Below are 23,691 nucleotides of genomic sequence, written 5' to 3'. Positions count from 1 at the left end.
CTAGTCAAATGAATTTAAAATGAATTCAAATGAATTTCAAAACAAATTTCCTTTAAATCTATCATGTATAGCAAATTACGCCTTCATTTTTACTTCGTCGATCTTTACAAACAAGTTTAAAGTCAATTGCGACTTTTGAGAAATAATTCTAAATCCAATCTTCGAACGATTAAAACACATAAAAAGAAAAAGAAAAGACAAATCGACGAAACTCTTCGAAGAGGCGAAGGAGAACCTAAAATTCATGGAAATCAATTTGAATAGGGGGAATTTGAGTTTCGAGATCTCGATCGAGACGGCAACCATCTCGATATACCCGTATTAACCACGCTAGGTTAAGGATAGCCACGTGTAAAGGAAGCCTGATACATTTTTTTACCGAACGAAAAAAAAAAGAAAAAATGCGAAAAAAATGAAAAAGAAATAGAGATATCAGCTTTATCTCGAACCATGATGTTAGAGGTTAGGCGTGGAAAGGGGTGGATTTCACCCTCAACTGAACTTTCCGAAACGTGTAATAAAAATGAAATGAGAATGAAATGAGATGACGTATAGATCGTTTTGTGCGCTCTGTATTCTCGAAAATGAGAATTTTACGACCTTTCGAATTTCGAGTTTCGAAATGTCCCGCTTTATGGTGAAAGCCATGTGACTCTTTGCGCGACCAATGGCGTGTCGCCTATTGGATCGATGAATGGAAGATGCAGAAATTATACATTGACACATTGACACTCACATACATGAACTATTACGACGATACTTATTAATGTAAATGGTTTTTCATTACTATATTATAGATGTTACTTAATAATATATTTACAAATAATTAAGCGACAGGCTGATGGTTTCATTTATACCTTACCCTAATTTACATACTAATAGGTACGTGTTCTATAGTAATTTATCAGTATATGTATTTTCACGGATAAGTAGAGATATTGCCGATGCAGTGTTAAAAAAGTTATGCAACGAATATCTCAAACCTTTTGCTTCCCAAAAGATTCTTTAAAATAAAATAAATCAAACAAAATAAAAATGTGGAGGATAATAAAAAAGGCAAACAACAAATTCCGACAATAAATATGTTTTATTACACATATATCTTATACGAGGATTACACCGATAAATACATGTTCATTTAACTGTCCAGCAATCAAACACATAGTATTTAGTTCTTATTTCATAAATTTTTTTGCCATCTTTTTTTTCCTTTCTAATTCATTTTTGCTACCCCTATTTTATCTCTCGCGATCATTCAACGTTTCATCATCGTGACCATGCCGCATGATACAATAATAGTCATCGTCATCACCATTGTGGGTCGGTAAAATCGTTAAATACACAATAACAAGCACACATATTCATTCGATGAAGAAAATATCATCGTGAACGCGGTTGTCGCTTGTATTCCACGTTACAAAAACATTCGTCATTAGTCACGAGAGGGAGCTTACTATAGGGCAATGTTATCTTTGGTTCGTCGCAGAACCCATGAAAAAAGAAAGGAAAAAATATGTACAACAATTCTAGAGAAAACCATGGAATTAAATCTATATGTTACATATCAAGGTCACCACAAGGCAAACGGAGAAAATCGGAAATCGGCAAAAAATTATACGCGTAGGTATTTTGTAATTATTTTTTCCCGTCGTTCGATCGGTCGTTCTCACTCGAATCTCACGATCTTCGTCGTGTCCAAAATCTGTTTATCGTCTTTCGAGCGGAACATTGTCGGAGGGATCCCAAAATGGAACAGCGTCATGTCAATTCTTTTTTTTTTTTTTTTATTTCGATTAATTCTCATCGTCTTCTTCTCGTTGTTAAATATTTAATTATCATTAGTTACTTGGTTCGCTTACGTCCTAAAGAACATTTACGTTTTTTTTTTTTTGTTTCCACTCTTTTCGTTTATACATTAATTCCTCAGCTTAATATCTAGTCGTGTACTCGTAGCCTTACGTAAATTACTCTTAATGATCTAAGCTTGGTGCACAGCACCAAAAACACTCACTAGATTCACTGCCTACGGACACAGATACAAGTATTCGCTTCTTTCTCGAGCAATTGACGCGTGTCGGCCATTTTTCTTTGCCCGTGCGGCCGCTTTTTTCTCGTCAGAAAGTCGAATACGTGAAAACATTATCACGGTTGATTTCCTCGTCGTTTTATTGACACGATAAATTTTTTTTCTTTATTCAGTTAGGCATATATCAAAAAGGAGAAAATAAATGCATCGTAGAAAACACAAGCCCCAAAAAGGTTTTTTTACAAAAAAATATATGTATATATACTTTTATATATATATGTCTGTGTACATATACCAGTTGAATTTCGATGAAAGATTGCGATGCTTCGAGAAAGAGAGCGAAGAGGATCGACGCTCGACCATCGAGACGCCATCGACTTGAGATCGAGCATGGATCCTTGAGTTTGAGCGATTCACAGACATCCAAGCGAGAGAGTACTTCGTTATTTCATTTTATCTCCATTTATTATTATTATTTTTTTTAATACCTTTTCTATTTTTCTTTTTTTTTTTTTTTATTCTTAGTCTCGGTTTCGTAAACACATCGAGTTGCAAAGTTCTAACTAATTTAATTCTCCACCTCGCTGAGTCCCCTAAGTAATCTACCATCGCTACAAGCTAGAACGCGCGATGATGTCTCGCTGTTTGTTCACGATTTATAATTCATTTTTTCTTATTTATCCTGAATGAAGAAAAAGAGTTCGTTTCTGAAACGACGAAGTGACTAACAATACTCTTTGGTTAAAAACGATCGCGTGTCTTCTGTGTAGGTACGTGTGTATGCCCCTGACCCTCTCTGTTGATCGCTATACCTTCTCTTTTTCAAACTTTTTAACCATCCAACTTTAATTCTTTTGTAAAATTATCCAATCTGGTCTCTAACGCAGCCACATAGCCAATTTGGCCGAAATCGGAATAAACGGTCCAACATAGACATTCAATTTCTTCAATAACCAATCGAGGATCAGCTGGCTGCGTAGAAGATCCTCCGGATCGTTGGAATATCGCGACCTGAGCCGCTTGTACCGTGTAATTGATATGTCAAGATAGGATCCTACCACTGAGGCGAGATGAGATATTCCTGCGTTTTCTCGAGTCGCGTCGTTTTTCACGTTCTCGTTCTATATATTACGATAATAAAGGGAACCTAATAAAGACACGGTGATAGTCTTTACCGTGATCGGTTCACCTGGGTAATGTACAGGTACTTGGTGAAGAGATTCGTGCCCTCCATATTCGAGCCAGAGACGCGCCAATCTGGGGCCGATCGAACGACGACTATGGGAAGGGAGAAAAGCGACAATGGTAACGACGACGATGCTCCTCTCTGTCTTTCTATCGAGGATGGTCCATCGTGGACGCTGTCGTCGCGTCTCGAACTAGTCGAGACGAAGCGATTTAGGACCGTTGCCCATAGCTGAGACGCGTCAGCGTCTGAGCAAAACGATTGCGTCAATGTGGGTTGTCCTCCATCTTCCAAATTTCTTTCCTGGCTGATCTTTGTTCTCTTCTGACACGTCAAGAAAGACCCCGTGTTTATTTGTCGAGGTCTGAACTAGCGGCGACTAGACGTTCCTTTTCCAGTTAATCGTTTTTCTTTCTCTCACTCTTTCCTTTTCTCTTTGTCCTGTCTCTCCTGTTGAGACAAGGTTTCTTCCACTGTTCCGGGGAGTGGAGCTTGGCCAAAAAGGAATATAGATAGACACATAGACATTTAGTCAGTGGCAGCGAGCTAATGATTACTGACGCACGCGCCACCAGGTCTGCTGCACCTTCTCGTGGAGCTTCTTGCAAATACCCGCGAATCTCAGTCACATTCCAGCGGTCTCCTCCGTGTCAATGGTATAGTCCTCTTCCAGTGTCACCTGAAGAATCAATAAGTTGATTGGATAAGTTTCATGAGGTTTTGTTAGCTGCATAAATTAAAAATCCCAAGAAAATTTAAAAACCACGATCAACAAGTCTACAGAGTCTAGTCTTTCTACCAAGAGAGTACAGAGTCTATCTATATATCAAGAGAGCACAGACTATCCAAAGAAACTAAAGAATCGAACAACTTGAGAACTCTTCTTTTAAAAATTTGGCAAAGAGCTTTGAAACGATGCTTACCTGGAAGTGTATATTATCGGACTGTTGTTCGTTCTTCTGTTGATCGTTGGACGGTGGTGACGGAGGGATCATGGAATGATACCAGTCTCGATTCTCCTCTAGGTTATCCAGAATATCCCGAGCACCGGGATAAACCAATTCTGCCCAAGTTTCCCAAAGAGGATGGACAATGTAGTCTATGAAGCCGACCTGCGACTTCTCCACGGTGGGATTGTATCTGTCGCACATTGGGCTAATCACCATTTTCCTTTCGCGTTCTCGATCTCCCTGACGGAATAACTCCTCCATCAACCGTTGGACCCATTGTCGATATAAGAATAATGGTTTCGTGGGATTTGACAGATCAGAGCAGTGTACTGCGTTTGCTATAACCATTATTCGATCACTGTACGTTTTCAATACGAGAACGCCAGAGCCAGCAACTATTTTCGTTTCCACCGTGGTCTTCAATTCTGCTAGCAAAGTCATGTGTTTGGACATATCCGTGGACAAAACTATATCAATGGTCATTTTTCTGAAGATCCGGCGTTGCTTCTTCGTCAAGTTGCGGAGTATGTCACAGCACTCGTTCTGGAGCAATTTGAACGCCACTGCCAGATGATGGTTTTCCAGAACGGATTCGTCATTGTACATGAGAGCGAGCTCGGAGCCTAAAAAGGAGAAAATTAAGATTAACATTTGCTAAGATGCTACTTTGTCAAGATTAATGTTACATATTACATTCAAAGAGTATCGAGGAGCGATTCATTGAAGATTAATAAACTGGAGAGCTCGATTCTACACCAGAGAAATAATTCTGTAAGCTTCCATGAAAAACACACTTACCGATATTAACCAGGAACTGGTTGGTCAGTCCAGGATGGTCTACGTCGTGAATGGCTGCGGCAAACAGGGCAGCTGCGATTTCCAATGGTGTGAAAACGGACTGCAATTAGACAAACAGCTTCAATTAGCTGACCAGTATTGCTGCGCGTTAATTGGATATCAATCCAAGCTTAGAGAATATTAATTAACGCGAATCCCAAACACGTTGGCATACTATATAACGATATAATCAAACACATCACGAGAAGATATCAATTTAAACGTGTAATTATCCAACTGTAAAATTCTTCTTTTAAAAGACCATACAGATATAAAGACAATTATTCTCACTAGAGAAAGGATCTTGAATTACACGTATAGAATCGTTTCCCAAAGGAAGAAAGGCTATTGCGTTGTTCTCTGGCACACGTTTAGAATTGTGAAATTGGATAGAACGATGAATGAATATATATATATATTAACCTCGAGTGCGGGCGTGCTGAGCAGAATGTGGGTGGACTGGGTCACATCAGCCGCGTGCAGACTATTGTGGAAAGGATTCTCCTTGACGTAGTGATCCTCGAGGGTCGTCATGTAGTTGAGGAACGTCTGGGGCAGTATGCACATTGCCTTGAACAAATCACGGCTTTTGAAGATCGTGTACGTGATGCAGGTCAATGGCCTATTGTTGCTCAGATCGCCTAGCCGGAAGATGTCGATGCCCCATGTGTTGATGCTTAACAGAGCCTGTAACGATTATATCGAATTATTAGTAATTAGTTTACAATAATTAGAAAATAGAGAAAATACGAGATTTGTAAAGATTTATGGCGACGAACCAGACCTGTGTTAACCGAGAGTAGGTTCAAGTCTATTTGCTAAATGTGAAGGTTTTCAGAGATTTTTAGAATGACGACGGTGTCTTCACCGAATTAATTATTTTTCTGTGTTATACAGGGTGATTGGTAACTGGTGGTACTGGTGGTGGTAAAAAAATTTTTTTTTAATTTTTCCATCGACACAACGATCTACAGTGAGATCCGTTGTAACGTACCGGACGCGTACCGAGCGAAAATTCAAAGTCGATTTTCTCGAAAACAAAGCCCCAAACGGAAAATTTTTATTCTATATTTTCGACTTCTTTTTTCGCGTAGAATCACCCCCTTTCCGCTTGTACCGCCAGTTACCAACCACCCTGTATATCAGAGAATGGAATTTTTAATTTTATTCTAAACTGAAGTTCTTAGCAGGAGATCATTACATTTTATTATAATGTTCTAATTCTAATGTTGGACCGTGGTCCTTAACTGCAAACCTGAAGAAAACTATTAGAACAACAGAGAATCGGATAGATCGATTTTTATGATTTTGTACCGAGTCATGTTTCTTCGCTAAAATTATTTATCGTTTGTTTTATTCGCTGAAATTCTTAAGATAGTTTATTTTCTCGAGAAACGTAAATTCTCTGTTTGTTATCCGGCTGGAACAATTAACCTTCTAGACAGTTTTTCGGCGGCACAATTAGCAATACTGCTCATGCAGGATACTTAGCACCGGCACGCGATTTTAGAAGGTTTTTAATCGTTTGCCGAGCTCGTAAAGAAATTGTTAATGAATGGAAAGTTCCTTGTTTAACGTTAATTAACGTGTTCACAATTAACTCATATCCAACCGTGACCCTGAAAATATATACGTAACCACAAAATTGAAGAGATAATATAATCTCTCGAAAATTCTTCATAGAAATTATCAACTTCCTCGCATCGCTAATTATTATTTTTATAAACCATTTACCTATCTACGTGAAACGTATCAATCACGAACCTGAAATTAAATTGATCAGTTAAAACACTCGAACTGCAAATTGTTTATTATGATGCGAACTGAACGCCATAAATTTTAACACAGGCTCGGCGAAATCGATCATGATCGATTTAAACTTTTTTCAATCGTATCTAGCCGTGTTTTCTCAAAACAAACAGGCAGTGGCCAGTGTAGCGAACCAAATAAGGAGTTCGAAACCATTTCGCGACTCTGAATCAGAACGTGTGGGTTCAGGGACGATTCTAAGGCCTCGTAAAACTGGGCATTATTATCGAAATGACGTTTTATTCGGCTAATCGATCAGATAATATTTCTATATTTTTCGTATATATGGTATTAAATAATATTATCTGTTTTTATTGTCAGTTCAGTTTATGTTTATTATTACTCGCAAACGATTCTGACGATCCTGTGTGACGCTGTACAATTTTATTATATTACAGTTGATTCATTAAAATTCAATATCTATCTCAAGTATAATAAAAATCATAGAGAATAAATATACAGCTATGCGAAGCTATTTTAATTATGTTAAAAAAGATGTGAAGCAAAGTAAAAATTCTAATACAATTTTAATCTGTCGTAGAATTCTACGTCTAATTCTTAATTCTACGTATCTTTTACTCTATTTTTTCAATAGAAGACAGTTAGTCAAATCTAATTTATCTGTATATTATTCTGATATGTAAAGTATCTAAAGAAATTATCTCTCTTCGCGTTCCAGTCTATCATTTCCATATGAAATAAAAAGCGGCGGGCCCTGAAGCCTCGTAAGGCGTGTTGCACCGGAAATGAAGAAGTTTCTTCAGACTCAGGAAGCGTCTCATCAGCATACAAAGCGGTAGCTGATTATGTGAAAGTCGTAGCTACTCTCCTCGCCAGGAACGAGGATTTGCATCGATTATGCAAAACGAAATTCTATTTTCAATTGTTCTTTGAATGGATTTGGAGAAACGCGGACTACAATCGGGTTCGCGCATATTTACTATAATTCACGAAACTGATTCAAGTTAGGTGGATTCTATGAATAGATACGAAGGTTAAATACGAAGATCAATGAAAGTTGTAACGTTATGTCTGTTGAACCGAGAGTCAAACGACTCGAATGGAATTTTTCTCGTTAATTCTCGTCTCTTTAATTCCGTGCGTAGTTCTCGTGTGGTTTGATTGTTTCGGAAATTTAAAATAGCTAAAGTTCACGGTGATACGTAGAAACAATAAAACTACGAGGAGTTCGTACTTTGGAGCTTGGAATTATTTTAGAGAAAAGCGAATTCTATCGGTTTGAAGATAAGCTAACATCTTTGTAAATAAACCAGGATTATGAAACGAATTTACATGGAAACTCGTGCAACTCTTAAAATCGCTAACAAGATGCAGGATCGGATAAACAATTTGCGTGAAATTGAAACTGCATACGAAATTTTCTCGTACACGTCTGCCGAATTCTCTAAATCGAACAATCGAGCCATTATTAGCGAAACAAAAGAATAAAATACGTTTACTAAATGTAAATGTAAATTTCCAATTATACTTATAATAATAATAATAATCACAGCTTCCATGTACATCTTGGTAACAAATTTAAATAAAATTTTTAATCAATCACCAGGGTGGATTTGCAAATTTTACGTACTATTGTAATTACAATAATCAATATGTTCAATCGAAAGGAAACATTGCTAAAATATTGTATCTGTAATTCTACCGACATTTCGAATTTTTTCAAACTATATTATTCCAGATTAACCATTAATAATAAAATAAAGCAAAGGAGATTTCTAAATAAATGTGTCCTCAAAGAATAAGAAAATTGCCAGAAAATCTTCAAAAGACCATTTTTATTTTCACTAGGAACAAAGAAGTTCCTATATTCAAATTACATGCGATTCAGCCTGGTGAAAAATTCTTTAGCGGTGTCTCGCTAATTAAGGTGAAAACGACGATAATGATAACGATAAGGAATCGAAGAAATTAGGTTATCGTAGGCTAGCGACCTCGTCCCAAATTTTTCATCGACGTACGTATGCTGTTTCGCGCACACGATCGTAAATATAGTCAGCATTGGCCTTTCGAAGAATCGAAATCTCACGGTTATCAGTCTCGCGATGCATCGAGTGCGCTCAGCATGGCAGTGTAAATAAATTGTTAGTAAAATTGGAGAAACAGAGGTTCGTCACGCTGTTTTCTATCTATTTTATTTTCATAGACGAGACAAAGTTTATCTTCTTCCTGTAGCAGTTTTTAATTAGCTGCGTTTCAATTGCCTCGACTAGTATACATTAGGTTGTCCGAAAAGTTTCTTTCGTTTCATAAGGTGATAATAGATGAACAACAATTTCTGTTTTATATTATTTTATCGAATTAGGTATGATCCATTTCGTTATATTTCTAGTATTATGTTCGTGCATAATTCGATAAACTAATATAAAACAAAAAACATTGTGCGTCTATTATTACCATATAAAACGAAAGAAACTTCTCGGACAACCTAATACTTAAAAAACAAAAATGAAAAAATTTTGACAAAACTGAACAACAAAATTTGGATAGTCACCATGGTAGTAGCGAACGATGTTATTTCATTAAAAATTTTCGTAAGTTCGTAGTTGATCGATAAAGTATCAACGATAGTTCCGGTACAAATAAATAGCGATAAATTTAAATGTAAATAAGGATTGTAATAAAAAGAGAAAGCTGTTCGAAAATTCCATAAAAAGATCACGTAGCCACATTTACCAACGCTTAATCGATTTTTCAGCCGATTTCACGCGACACGGGCCAGCATAAAGGAAGATTTAAAAACGTGCACGGTGCTCTAACGGTTACGTATTTGGAAATGGATTTTGCCTATAAATGTTGCCAACTATTCTCGTCTTTAGCGCTATGTTTACTCTCTGTTAATTGAGAAACCAGGTAAATATTTAAAAGTCGAGGCCATTGCTCTCGACGCTGGAAGTTTCCTAGATTTATAGACTTCTCCGTGAAACTTATGCCAATAGACACGTGTAATGAGATAAGGATAAGGAAACGAGAGAGAGGCGAAGAACGATTTCCTTCGGTGCAATATTCTTCTTGAGTTTTATATTCCGGAAAATTCCCTACAATTTTGTTCTAGAATTTGGTAATTGGAGATACTTTTCCATTAATAGAGATCGATAAAATAAAATAAAATTTGCAGATTAATTATCAGGAATTTTTCTACTCATATCGCAGGAATATTTCTATTCGCGTTTTCTACAATTTTAATCACACATAGTAGAGGAATGTGAGATAACAGGAGGAGCAAGGAACATGATAGAAGTACTAAATGAGATTGGAGAAGGACTGGCAGAACTGAAAGCGATAATAGAGAAGAGAAGAGTAGCAGAAGAGGGGGAGGAACGACAGGGAGGGAGCACAGCAAGGAAGCAAAAGCCAAGGAAGGAACGAGCACTTAGTTATAAGCGTTAGATATAAGTTAGTACATAGAGATAGAGCAAGCAAGGTGCAATAGATAGGTATAAACAGTAAATAATGATACAAGTGCTAGAGTAAGAGAAATATATGTAATGTAAGGGCATTATAAGGGATGTAAACCGAAAGTCGTCCAAAGCCGAAAGGCATGGACTAAGAATAAATAAACAAATAATAATACAATTTTAATGGAACAACGCATAAAGGGAAGAATACGAAACTGTAGACAGAAACGGCATCCGTAGAAAGCGCGAAGCCTGTCGAAACCTGAACAAGTGTCAGAGTCGGAAATTCCAGGGATACATAATCGTGACATAAGTGTGTCGTGTCCCGGGACAGAACAATTCTATTACATAAAAACTCGAGGAATCTGTTACTAGCCTTTTACTTAAAACGAACATGTCCCGTTCAAATTCAGTCAGCGTGAACAGTTAGCGCGAAGCACAGTATAAAAGAAAATTATGTTACGTCACGGTTATTGCAACGAAGATTTTCATACTGTTGAAACTTCTCAAGTCTGAAGTTGACAGATAAAATAAATCAACATTAAAGAAACAAAATACAATTACTTGCAATTGCGAAATATCGAAACGAATACTCTTTCGCTAACCATATCACAAAACCATAATTTTACACTTTTTATTCTAAACTTGACACGATTCTACGTAAATCTCCAGTCTAAAAAGAATTGTATCACAACTATATAACTGAAGTATCCAAGTGTCTGACAAACGGCACCGAAGGGACGAACGTACGATGAAAAATTAAGTTACGAAAGATGTGCCATATTCCTGACTCGATAAAAACTCCCAAGGTACCTCTAGTACGAAGATATAAGACACGTGGCTGTGATCAAAGTAGCTCGATGAAAAAAAATACGTTTAACAGCTACATGCAAAACTTAGATTGCTAAGCGTAGAATAGACACAGTCTTTGAGTCGTGTCAGAGATTACACGTGTTCCTGACTGGTGTCTAGCATGATTAATAATTAGACAAGAGGCGTGGAATTAACCATGAAACCGGCGAAGCTGAGCGGTATAGCAAGCTACGTGATCCGATTTATGGTCTGGAGAATGTAGAGACCGAGACTCGGTGATCGTGTCTTGTGAAAATTTAATTAACGCGGATTCAAAGGCGGTTTCTCTGATCTTGGTCAAGAATTACGAGGTTGTCCCGAGGTTTGGACATACTTCAACAATTGAAATTGTCGAAAAATTTTCCACGACTCGTCAAACGTGCAACAAACTCGTTCTTGAAACGGAAAACTTGTTTCCGTAAAAGGATATGAAACTTTGAAAATCTCTTATCACGATCTTCTCGATTCTCGATTAATTAATTTTGAAATGTTAATTTCGAAATTAAGTTAGGACCGACATTGAAGAAAAATCGATTTCGAGATTAGTTTACAGTTAATTTAGAATAGAAATTAGTTTGGAATAAATTAACGCGGCACTGACAACGGAAGATTAATTTTGAAAAGTGAAACTCTGGAGAAATGTGTTTCTCCCTAAATTATTTTTCTCGACGAAATAGCCGCCTAACTTTACTTTACAAATGCTTAGCAAGCACTGATACTAATATTTGCGATATTCGATCAAACACTCGGTTTACAGGAAGTTTCTCATGCGACTTCCAACTCCTGCAATTAGACTTTGAAACCGGTTGTGCTGGCGTTTTGCTCGAACGCGACACTTGGACAGGGGACACTGAATCCGTAATCGAGGTCTTCCGGATGAGTAGAAAGTGTAGGGTACCGTTAATTAATTTCGCTTTCGCGACTCTTGTTTCGCGTTCTGGGAACCACTTATGCAATTCTACCTGAATCATATCGGCCGAGTGGTTACTCAACAGTACAGATAGTTATCAATGACTTGGATGATTCATTGGACAAGTGCAAACGCGAGGAGATTACCAGGAAATTCTGAGATCTTGTCTCATCGATTGCCATTTCGCTCGATCAATTAAAATAAAAGCGTTTGCTTTTCTCGATAGCTGCGATTTTTCCATTATTGCGAATATCACAAGGCATATTTCACGGTAACCGATAACACGGCGTTCCCTTCATTTTCTAGTTGCGATTTTTATAGTTAACTAGTTGGCCTACGGCGGTCAACTTGCAAGAAAAATAACGCAAGAAACGTATAACAGAAGAGATAACTTTCCTTTACTGAACAAATTTTTCATACGGCTAACTTTAAGCGAGCTAGATAGAAGCTGCCAGAGCTTGGAGAAAAGCTGAACGAGATGAAATTAAAAAAATACTTCGTAACTCGTTACTTGTACACAATACGGATCCTGTATCATAATATTGTGATCTCTATTTTGCAAATCCATGGAACAACTCTTACAGTGTACAATTATCGATTAGCAGCAAGCCATAGTTCCACTTTAGATTAATAATTACTTTGCAGGAAACTTCCTCGCTACGTATTAATTATACTACTCGATGTTAAAAAAGTCGTTGAAAAACATTGCGAAACAACGACAACAAATAAAATATACTCGGTAGAAATAAAGCCATCTTTCCTTCTAAATTCGCATCTTCGAACTAAATGTTGCCAATTTCAGATCATCGAGGAGCGATAAAATGAATAGTTTAACAATTAATACTTTTAGAAATAAATAGTTGAAAATCGAACGCTTTCCCGTGGGATACGGAAAGATTTTAAAAAGAACGACGCCAAGTACGCGAAAACATCGTAGATTTTAGCTAATCTTTCTGCGGATTAATTCTAAACGAGTGAATTTGATTTTGAACGAGCGAACTCTCGGTTATTTGCTGGTTCGTCGGGATACGCGTAATTGTAAAACAAGACAGAGCTCTCTTACCTCGCCAAGTTCTTCTTCGTGAGGTGTCTCGACACCATGAAGCGGCACACGTTCCCCGGTGAAGCTGTTCGTGTGTGTGAGGGGTCGTTTTACGCCGCTTATGTGTGACATGGAAGCTGGGCCTTTTTGCACGCGGTCCTTTTTCTTCGCCTCCTTCTTATCTGCACTTCCGGTAGCTAAGGAGTCCTCGTCGGTCGGTAGAGACGGTATATCTACATCTTGTTGTTTATCTGTTATAACATTTTATTATTGTAACAATGATATGGGATAACGTGGTAAGAATATATGAACACTTGAGATCAAGAAAAAAAGAAAATGATATAGAGAGATAAATAGTATACAGAAATTTGTTGGCGTTTTATCAGATTTGTTAAAGTTCAAAGCGACGTTTGTTTGATTCGCATTGCAAGATTTTTCATTATTCGATTTATACGCTTTGGAAGATGCGGTGGTTCTGCTTGGATCTGATTTGAGCTGCTGCCTTCTATTGCTATGATTCGGTTCGATTTGATTCTATTTGGTCGAAGGACTTGGTTTAATCTGATTTTGATAACTTGGTTCAATTTAGTTGGCAGAAGTTTCCGGTGGTTTGGAAAGTTGTGTGAGAAATAGGAAGAGTCTTTGATACGAAGCAACACGTAATTCTTAATCCTGAGAAACTATCGTAAGTTAAAAAAATGACTAGCATTTTACAATTTGCCAATTAATTCGTAAATAGAGCTGGATTTTCTAAATTGCGACGAGAAAGGGTGTAAGTCGCGTTTGCATCGACGTATAAGGCAGTTTGAGTAATTAAAAATTCTGATTCCTCGTTTGACGAGCAAGCAGAGACAAAGAGAGCGTTAACGGGATGAATGATCGTGAAACATGCGCGCGTTTACGGTGTTTCAAGGGCTCTTAATGCGTAAGAGCCTACGTTGCTCTCATTGTCCCTGGTAAATCTGCTCCTGGCGTCGACCTCGATAAAATCGCGAATTATCTTTTTCTTATAGTTTCACGACCGTTTCGTATTTCGTTGCAGACAAAGAATACAATTCCTTCCACCTCTTTCAATCATCGTAAAGAGTCTCGTCAAAGATGTAAGTTTATGAAAATGAAGTCACGAGCTTTGCAAAGGTGTATTTTAACTTTCAACTTACCGAGGAAGGTGTTGCAGATATATTCTGATATCTGGTTACCGGATTTGGACGATTCTGAGAAGTGTGACAGTTCCTTGTTTAACATTCGTTTAAACTGTAATCAGAAAAATATACTGATATTTAGTCGGCTGTCCTTTTTACCAAATAATTCTTCGATGTAATATTTATTACATTATTTATATAGTTATTTCATCAAATTTTTCATCGATTTGTTAATACAAAACCGTCGCAAATTTTCCTGGTTAAACAGAATTCAGAGAAATGTAAAATTCATGATAAAGGGAACATTTGAAATTCAGGACGATTCGCACAAATTGAACATTCACAGCAATTTTGTAACGACGTGTGTTAAAGAATAAATTGTTCCTTGATTTCCTCTAAAATCCTCTTAAATTAAATTGCTTCTAAAAAGACACTTGACGTTAAAATATTCCGAGGATTGTGTACATTTCTTTTTTGCATAATATCCACGTTTTACATTATATATCCCTTCCATACGATTTTCACAATCCGATCCTCGATTTCCGTCCACTTGTCGAGAAATTGTCCCTCGCAACGTAGAAAAAGCGTAGCCGATCGAAAATTAATGGAACAAAGTCGACGAAAACGAGAACCCAATCGACATCCTCCATCCCGATTGCCTGAAACTATCCCTTATCTCGCGAAATTTATAATATTTGCGTGTCTCGAATGAAATTTCCACACAGATAAGCGACGTGTGCATGTACCACCCTATGGTAGAATCGGTTGCTAACGACACAGCATTCTCAAAAAGATGAATTGCATCGTTGTTTGTGTCATGACGTACGTTATCAGTTCGTCTGAGCTTTATTGCGACTCTTTATTCTCATCCATTTGAATGATTACGACGAGTATTCTTGTTGATGCAAATGTGACGAAGAATGGAGAGATAGGTGGACTGACCTGTTATCGAGTCGTCTGTTTCGAGAAACAAGATGCACCTTGGAAGGATTTGTACGATTTTGTTTGCTGGCTTTTCCAGCTATCGCGTGCTCGTCGTGTGATAGCGTGATCGGTGAATGAGTTTCTTTGCGAGAAGAGATATCGTAAGGGAATGTTGTTTTCAGAGGACATTTCAGCCTTCTGAAGATTTATATAGAGATAAGTACAACATATTTTTTATGGCACTGCATGTAATATATTGTGCGTTCATTAAGCGAAAGCTTGTTTCGGAGTTGGAGGAGTTTAAGTCGGTTTGATTGGATTTGAAAGAACTTGTTTGGAGTTTCTTTCATAAATTTCGACATCACTATAACGCGTGCTTTTTTTAATTTCTTCATTTGAAACAGAGTTTTTGCATAAACTTTAATACGAATAATTGTCTTTTGGTTTGAAGAAGTTTGATTAGGTTTGAAGGAACTTTCTCATCGTTCCAATATCTGTCATTCGAAGATTTTGATTTAATTTGATGTATGAGGATCTTTTTCGTTTGAATTGGCTCGACTTAGTTCGATTTTATTGTCGGGACATAGTTGGATTTGATCTGGAGCAATTTCGCTTTGTTTTGATTCGGTGAAGTTCATTCGATTTGCTTTCAATTTTTTTTTTTTTTTGCAATGTTCGATTTAATCTTTCAATTTTAATTAATGGTAAAGCTAGTAATTCTAAATTTCGAGAACTTAATTTTCTATAATCTCTGAAAAAACTGAACTAATCGATGGAAGGAAACGTCCTCAGAAGTTAATTAGGTCACTGAGCATTAACTACGCACAATAAATTATCGAACGACCTTTCTCTCATACTTGGCTGCCTGTGTATCCATCACAAAAAAGCACACATCTGTTAATACCGGTTTCCAAAAAGAAGACGACTGTTCCTCGTTCATCAACGTCACCGTAATAATCATAAATAAACTAGGCTGAAATGCCAGAAAAAGAAAATATCACAGAACTATGGAACTTAACGAATCTTAATTCCATTAATTAGCAGTACAATTACATCGAATATACCAAGGAGAATAATATCACGAATATCTCGATCGAAGACAAAAGAAATATCAATTTAAACATACCACTGTTTAGTTTTACAAAGATAAGCTAATCGCATAACGTATTATGCAATTAATAATAATTATAACGTTTAGTTAAATCGTTGGTTAAATCACAGATAAGATTATCGATTATCGTTGCTGCGATTAATCTCGCGCGGATAATTTCTTGGCCATATGTCGGGCTCTGTGATTGCCCGATAAAGTTCATAATCGAGTTCATCGATTCGCGATATCCGTTGACAAGCTACGTCACCGATATATTATCGTGTGAATTTTTCGAAACTTCACGATAATTTATTTCCCATTTATTTGCTCTAAACGCTGGCCGTGTCATTTGTTTTTGTCGTTATGTAATGTTGAGATAGGTGAGGAATGAGTAGCGATTGAATATTTCAGGTTCAGTGTAAAGAAAATTGGATTGCAAACGGTCCACGTTTAGGCTAAAAAGTAGTATATATGTAGTATTTTCAATACTCCTTCGTTTCTGTCTCAAAGTTAATATTTACAAAATAAAGATTTAAAGCATTCCTTTAATTTTATTTATTTTCTTAATTGTTAATATTTATTGAATATGTAGACACTATTTTTCAAATATAGAACTATAGAAGGAGCTGTGGAAACACTCTGTTTCTAACTATAGCGTTTCATAAATACTGGTACCAGGGAACATATTTAGCTGTATGCTCATAAATACTTAATTAAAATAGTCAGGCTAAATATGTTCATCTTATAAGAGATGTATCTAAAAATATTTGAAAAATATTATAATGTATATTCCAAAATATAAATAAAAGATCTACGATATATTTAATCAGTGACATAATTTCTGAATGAAATCTGTTCTCAGGGATAATTGTTTAGTTAAATCGCAAGACGTTAAAACGCCTATTTATCGTGGCGTATTACAACTGTGGCTATGTTATTGCTGCTTCTTCAATTTTCCTGGTAAACTCCCACAGGGGGATTTCTTATCTTTCAGGTGACAACACTTTACCCTATCTAAAATCGAACGATGAGTAAGGATCGGAAATTTCTAAGATTGAATCATTGGAAAAGTACTAAGCCGTTCAATTTACGAGAAACTTAGTCTAATAATTATCTTTATCGTGCGTCAATGAAGATTTAAGAGAAGACAGCGGTCCTTTTTTTTTTTTTTTTAGCTACGATGGATATCCCGAGTGAAGTATAAAATGTGAGAGATTCGTGTGATTTCTCTGCAATTGATTATAAATTGTTAAGTTCATAACGCGGCTAAATTGCGTGAAATTGTACGATTAATTAAATTTTTCTAATAAAATCTTGTTCTAATTCTATGATATCATTTCACGAACGATTTGTAGAATTAATAAGAACAAAAATATCACGCAATATCGATGCAAGATTTGCGCCACTTCTCGATCTATTTATAAAAAATAATCACGATACATGGACTTAATATTAATGCCAAGAAGATAATCGATTCTCACCTAAGAATTTAAGGCATTTTTGGCAATCTATGATAATTAAATCTAGACAATACGATATAAATAATAAATGAGCTTAAATGATCGAGCACTCGAGTGCACATGATGAGCACAAGATCGATCTCGAAATATATTTCCTTCGAATGATCAAAAATAGAATATTTCTATTTGAAGTATAGCGTTAAAGTTTTATCCCGTAAAAATTCTTTCATTTATCTGACACTTGACTAGCTAAAAGAATATTTCAGCTACAAAAACAAGGATTATTAAAAGTATTAATGTATCAAGAAAGCAGCGTTGAGAAATTGTTGAATCTTAGGTATTATTGCAAAATAAAAATAAATATGAATTCATCATATTTGGATTCCAAAGAAGCATTCTTCTTTTATTATTTATTAGCTACTTATCAAGTATTAAAAATTAATTAAATGTTCTGATTACACGACCCGTGACACATCTATCTTAAATATCCTGTAAGTCGATTGATAACACTTATCAGTCATGTTCTTAAACGTTTCCTTTCTTTTCTTTCTTTTTTTTTTTTTTTTTTGAATTTTTCTTTCTCCAGATATGCCAAGAAGATCAATTTTGGCAAAAGTTTTGTCAAGTAGATCACTCGATCCTCATTTCGTTTCTATAAAATATGTTCCATAAAAATAAACTTTCTTCTTGAAACTTGTCGAAGTGGTCACCACTACTAAGAAAACTCTACATCTGGTCTTTTTAGTTTTCTCAAGCACCGAAGCCATCGACAGCGTACAGACAAAAGACTGCGACGAAGACAGACCATAAACAGTAGACAGGGGACGTTGGCTTCGGGGTTTTCAGTTATTGGGTAACACAGCTAGCTCTTACTTATAATTACACTTCTATTTAAATATATCGTCTACCTTACAATTTATCCACGAGTTTCTCTGTTTATCGAATAACCTCAGCAAAACTGACTTCTCTAAAAATTTATATGTAATTCCACTTGATGAATGTTCCTAACGAAACTAACCTGCTCAACATTGTATTTTTCGATAAAACGATAATATCCCATATTCGCCTGAAAATAATCCAAAGCTTTTTACAAAATCTCAACTAAAACCAACTAGCACCGCTCTACAAAATTCCTCCTGATAGAACAAAGACACGAAGCTTCAAAAAAGGAGAAACAAAGCGATCTTAGTCCGAATCGATCGATCATCTCCTCGTGACCACGTTATTTTTACTCGATATCTTGAAATCTGTCTGGAGAGCGCCGATTTCCTTGCTTTATACTCCAATCAAAAGTCATTCTCTCCTGCGACCCTCGTTTCGTAGAAAAATTACGAGTTAGGGCGATAATGTTCGAACGGCCGATAAAATAATAGCCGAGATAGTCTAATCCATTGCGATGTATTTTTGTAAATACTGGCATAAGACAGATAAAACGCTGACTGATACCTATCTGGTTGGAAAACAAGATTCAACCAGCACGTAGATGTAGATAAATCGATTGACTCTGGGGCTTCGCAGAAAGTTTGATCGACCATGTGACTCGTTCCATTGAAAGGAATACGATTGTCGATATTTTACTACCGATTCGAGAATACGTGGTCGCTTCATCGTTTCACTTGCCCGGCTCCCTTTGTACGCAAATTTCTGACGTCAAGCGGAAGATCGTTATTCATCGTTTTTCGGATCCTTCGTTGAAGAATGATCGCTTCATTCAGACATTCCTTTTCCCAATATCGAGTCTATATACTTTTGTTCGAGGGCTTTTTTATTAAATGCGCAGCATATGTGATGGCACAATGGACATTTAAAACAGGGACTATTGGATCCCATTAAGCGGCGCTTTGAAACTCCTAACTATTCGTTTTAATTATTACATTCATTAATCGTAAATGCGTTATTACAGTTTTACAGTAAAATTCAAATACTTTTCCAGGAGATACGATTGGAATTTTCTTACTTCTTTATTTATTAACTCTACGTTAGCTTTGGATGTTAATCTTTGCAAGAAAAGTTGGTTTCGTTTGGCAGTCTGATTGGAAGAAAATTATTGAAAATAAAAAAGTAACGGGAACGTTTATGCCAATAGTTTCTTAGAACATTTTTCTACGGTTTTATATTTAGTACATTTATTACAGTTAGGATACTTATTACTTTATCAAGTCCCTAAATCTTGGAAGTCTAATTGGAACTTTCTAAAACATTATCAGCAGTTAAGGCAGAGCTTTTGGCAGCGAATGATAAGATCTCGTAATTAGACGTACGAAGAAGAGGGTAGAGCATGAATTGCTCGGGGTTAGAAGTCGCTGAAGAGGCGACGACGTCGATGGATCGACGTTTTTCTCGCCACCTTGCCCTGGTTCCGCGGCATTGAAGAGCCTTGAGACTCATCCAGATATCGATCGTTAAAACGAGACGTTAATCCCCGCGCATCGACATATGCCACGAGGTTCGAGATTTCGGAGATTCCTAAATCCACACAGTGGCGTGATACTCTCTGTATCGCGAGTATTAATCCCCATACTGATTCTTAATTCTGGAAATTTCCACAAAACAGCCATGGAATATTCTTCGTAGAAAATAACATAGAAAGTACTTTCCTTTCTAATATTTTTCAGTCGAGTCGAAACTTTATCGTGAATTTATCAAAGGATGATTTTAAACCATAATTTCTCATTCCAATAAAAAATTTCTAATTTTTCCACCGAGAAGTAAATACCCGTATGCTTTCAATAAATAATAAATACTGTAACACCATCGATGAATGTTGTAAAATTTGTGTTCAATCAACAATTAGTCGTTTCGATTTACTATACGTATACTCGTTGTCATATGTATAATAACAATAAAACATACCATTAGGTAATAGGATAATAGGAAGCATATCCCTATTTGTAAATAGCGATATAGATTATATACGTTTATAATAAATTTATTTTACTAAAATAAACATATTTTTCGTTAATGTACTTGCCCGTATTAAAATTCTTTAGAGAAATTTCAATTACGTCTACGAAGGGTTTGATCACGTACGACCAACAACACGTTGGCCAATAAAAGAGTCGATACCAGTGTACCAGCGTGCCGTACGAATACGAATTAAATCGAGAGAAAAATTGTATTTTATGGAGAATTATTCCCTCAATGGGAATTTATCATCCTTTCGTGATTAAATTTATATTTACAAACTTTTTATAAACTTTAAAGCCAAATTCGTTTTTTTTATTAATGTATGTATATATTTATATCAATGATAATCGTAATTGTTCTTATACGAGAATTAAATGATGTATCTAATATATCATTTTATCTAGAAATTAAAGTTGACCGACGCTCGTGGAATCAAAGTCCCACCGAAACAAGGTTTCGTACTCAGAAGTGCTCGTTCTTTTAGAAAGTGAACCTAATTGACTGTGATATACCTACAGCTCTTTGATCTCATCGATCAAAATCAGACAAAAGTTGCTACTATAACGAGCTGCTACTATATCTACGAATTATTGTCGAATAAGAACCTCGGCGTGATAAATTCTCTTTCTTTTCATCTGTCAGATATGATTTAAAGATAGTCAAAGAACGAACGTAATTGTAGAGGAATGAATGTAATTCGAACAATATCGAGATGATAAATCACGTTTCAGTTTGAGTTGCCAAATATTTATGAACGATTGTTCATGAAATTGTTTGAACACTTAATTATCAGTATTATAATTACTGCTAGTCATAGCTGTGCATTGAGAAAAAATTGATTATTTAAACTTCAAGTTTGTTATTTATCGTAGAGTGGTCGAAAATAATTAGAAATTATATCAAAATATTACAAATTGTCATCTCGCGAGTGCTTCGAATTACCTAGAATTTTCATTTCATCAATTGTTACAGAAGTTTCACAGAATAAACGAAAAACGAGTGAAATCTTTAATTAAATTATCATGTAATGGATATGAAAAGTCTGCTTAAACTTACAACCAAAAATGTTTATCTTATCGCAATATAATTGATGCGATAATATAGAACCTTCAACAACAGTCTAATCGTTAAATCATCTTTCGGTAAACATGTTCAATTAAGAGTGATCTAAAGACTTTACACCTCGAATCTTCATTTTATTGTCTCTTACGGAATATCAGTGATAAATCATTTGAAATATTCATAATTTCAATCGAGTCATTTTCATAACAATATCAGACACTCAAGCTAAACTCCAAATTTCCAAATTTTCTGTGATACGATTTTATTATAGCACAAACAAAAATCTATAGTAAAATACTACAATATGAGGCTATAATAATAGAAAATATATATCAAATTCGATCTTGGACCAAACACTCACTTTCTCTCTTCTCTCGTTGTGTCTAAGCTATAGGTCTGTTAGGTGAGCTTTACCGAAGAGTCCATACTAGCAGATATTAAATTCAACAATTTTATAATAAGATTCTACCATAAGATTGTACAACTACTTAAAATACCATAATTTTCGTAGCCAATTAAAAATCCTGTTTAATTTCTAGCAAATTATTTCCATAGTTATATTGCTGACTCTGCTTAAATTTTCCAAAATATTAAATTACCTGAACGGCTATGATGCTAGCCATGGCTGTGAGATCTGCCAGAGCCCTCAGGTAATTAAAATACCTGACGTACTCGTCCACGTTTCCAACTGCAAACTCAGTGTTCGTCTGTTGAACCATCTTCTTTCTTATAGCTTCTACCTTCTCTGACAACGATTTACCTAACTCGATACGATCTGCCTAACCGAAATTCAGGTACTCTAATACTTCTTTGGTTGTCTCGTGAACGATCCTTTCACTTTCTTCTCTTCTTTATTCTTCTTACGAAAGTATCACACTTTCTATAATACTTCTTTCACCAATTTTTACACTACAAAGTCTTCTTGTTCAACGAACAATTATTTCAAAATACGTTTAATTAAAACAGTCTTTAAATGTCTTGAAAACAGCACCAAACAAAAGTTAGTCACAAGACAAAGTTCAACCTCGTCGATCACGATTATCCTACGCACTTTTCGATAAGGTTTTATAGAGACGCACGATCTTCTTTCAACGAGACTTTAAATTAAACTGAAACTACCTGCAAAGGTTCCTCGCAAGCGAAGGTCTAGTTCGACGAGTCACGAATCCCCAAATTTCCAAGGAAATCTGTTAGAGCAATTTTCCACAGGCCAAAGTTCAATTTGGTCGATCACAACCAACTGTTGTACGCACTTGCGGACGAATTTTCTTCGAAGCGGCGTTTCACAAGACAAAATTCAGCCTGCTCAGTCACCTTCTTTCCAATCTTTCTACGAAACTTGTCAAAGTTCTATTTAAAATTGTCTTTCGCCAAAACTTCAGTCAGAATAAGCACGTGCTTCCGTCGATAGCGTGGAAATTATGTTTCACGAAATTTGCCAGAAATATTCACGATCTTTTATGGATAACGCGAACTGTCGCGACTAGCACGTGTTCTATGTTCGAACGTAAGGAATACAGAATAGCGTTTCGATTACACTGCGCCTCGGAGCACGTTTACGAGTAGCGTGAACGTCGCTCGACTGCAAAGCGTGGTCTACGTGCCTGATTCCTGGCTGCCAGCTATTTATCTGGGCCAAAGTTCTGCGTTTGTTGCGCGCCATAGTGGGGAGAAACACGACCTGTGAATCGCTCCGACGGAAGTTGCGAGTTATAGCCGAAGTTTGGCGAGAGGAATGCTTAGATTCTGTGTATTATGAGTAGACTGTGAGTTGTTATGCCGGCTCGTATTTTTATGATCAATTTTCGTGGCCATTTTTAGTTTCCATCTTCCAAAGATTAAGTCTTAACGAAACATCGAATGAGTTTGGATCGAATTAAACAGAATTTGTACAATATAAAAGTAAATTATACGAGATGAATTATAGCTTTGTAACGAACGAAAGAAGAAGACTTTGTAATATAAAGATTGCTAATAGAAGATGCTTAATTATTATGAATCGTGATCAGAGAAAAGGGTTTTATCATACAGATTGTCTTGCACAATAATTTATGTACTACTCTCTGACTCACCAAAGT

At 36.1% G+C, this 23,691-nt stretch overlaps 1 protein-coding gene across 13 annotated transcripts in view; it reads right to left on the bottom strand.

Annotated features, from left to right (window-relative positions):
- Nucleotides 1-1,068: 1,068 nt before the first annotated feature.
- LOC117214204 (cAMP-specific 3',5'-cyclic phosphodiesterase-like) overlaps nt 1,069-23,691 on the bottom strand; it is a 349,894-nt gene continuing 327,271 nt past the window's right edge. For 12 of the 13 annotated variants that reach the window (XM_033460100.1, XM_033460101.1, XM_033460097.1 and 9 more), the window contains 6 exons: nt 14,189-14,282; nt 13,050-13,279; nt 5,423-5,686; nt 4,961-5,060; nt 4,136-4,785; nt 1,069-3,891 (listed from right to left, as the gene is read on the bottom strand). In XM_033460100.1, the coding sequence (XP_033315991.1) occupies nt 3,838-3,891; nt 4,136-4,785; nt 4,961-5,060; nt 5,423-5,686; nt 13,050-13,279; nt 14,189-14,282 (1,392 nt within the window). In that variant the 3' untranslated portion in view covers nt 1,069-3,837. Of the gene's footprint in view, nt 3,892-4,135; nt 4,786-4,960; nt 5,061-5,422; nt 5,687-13,049; nt 13,280-14,188; nt 14,283-22,212; nt 22,370-23,691 lie in introns of those variants that run through there. The other variant, XM_033460103.1, reaches the window with a different exon arrangement.

The sequence above is a fragment of the Bombus bifarius genome, unplaced genomic scaffold (genome assembly GCF_011952205.1).
Source record: "Bombus bifarius isolate JDL3187 unplaced genomic scaffold, Bbif_JDL3187 scf7180000009200, whole genome shotgun sequence".
Taxonomy (NCBI): Eukaryota; Metazoa; Arthropoda; class Insecta; order Hymenoptera; family Apidae; genus Bombus; species Bombus bifarius.
This window is presented reverse-complemented; position numbering and strand designations above follow the sequence as displayed.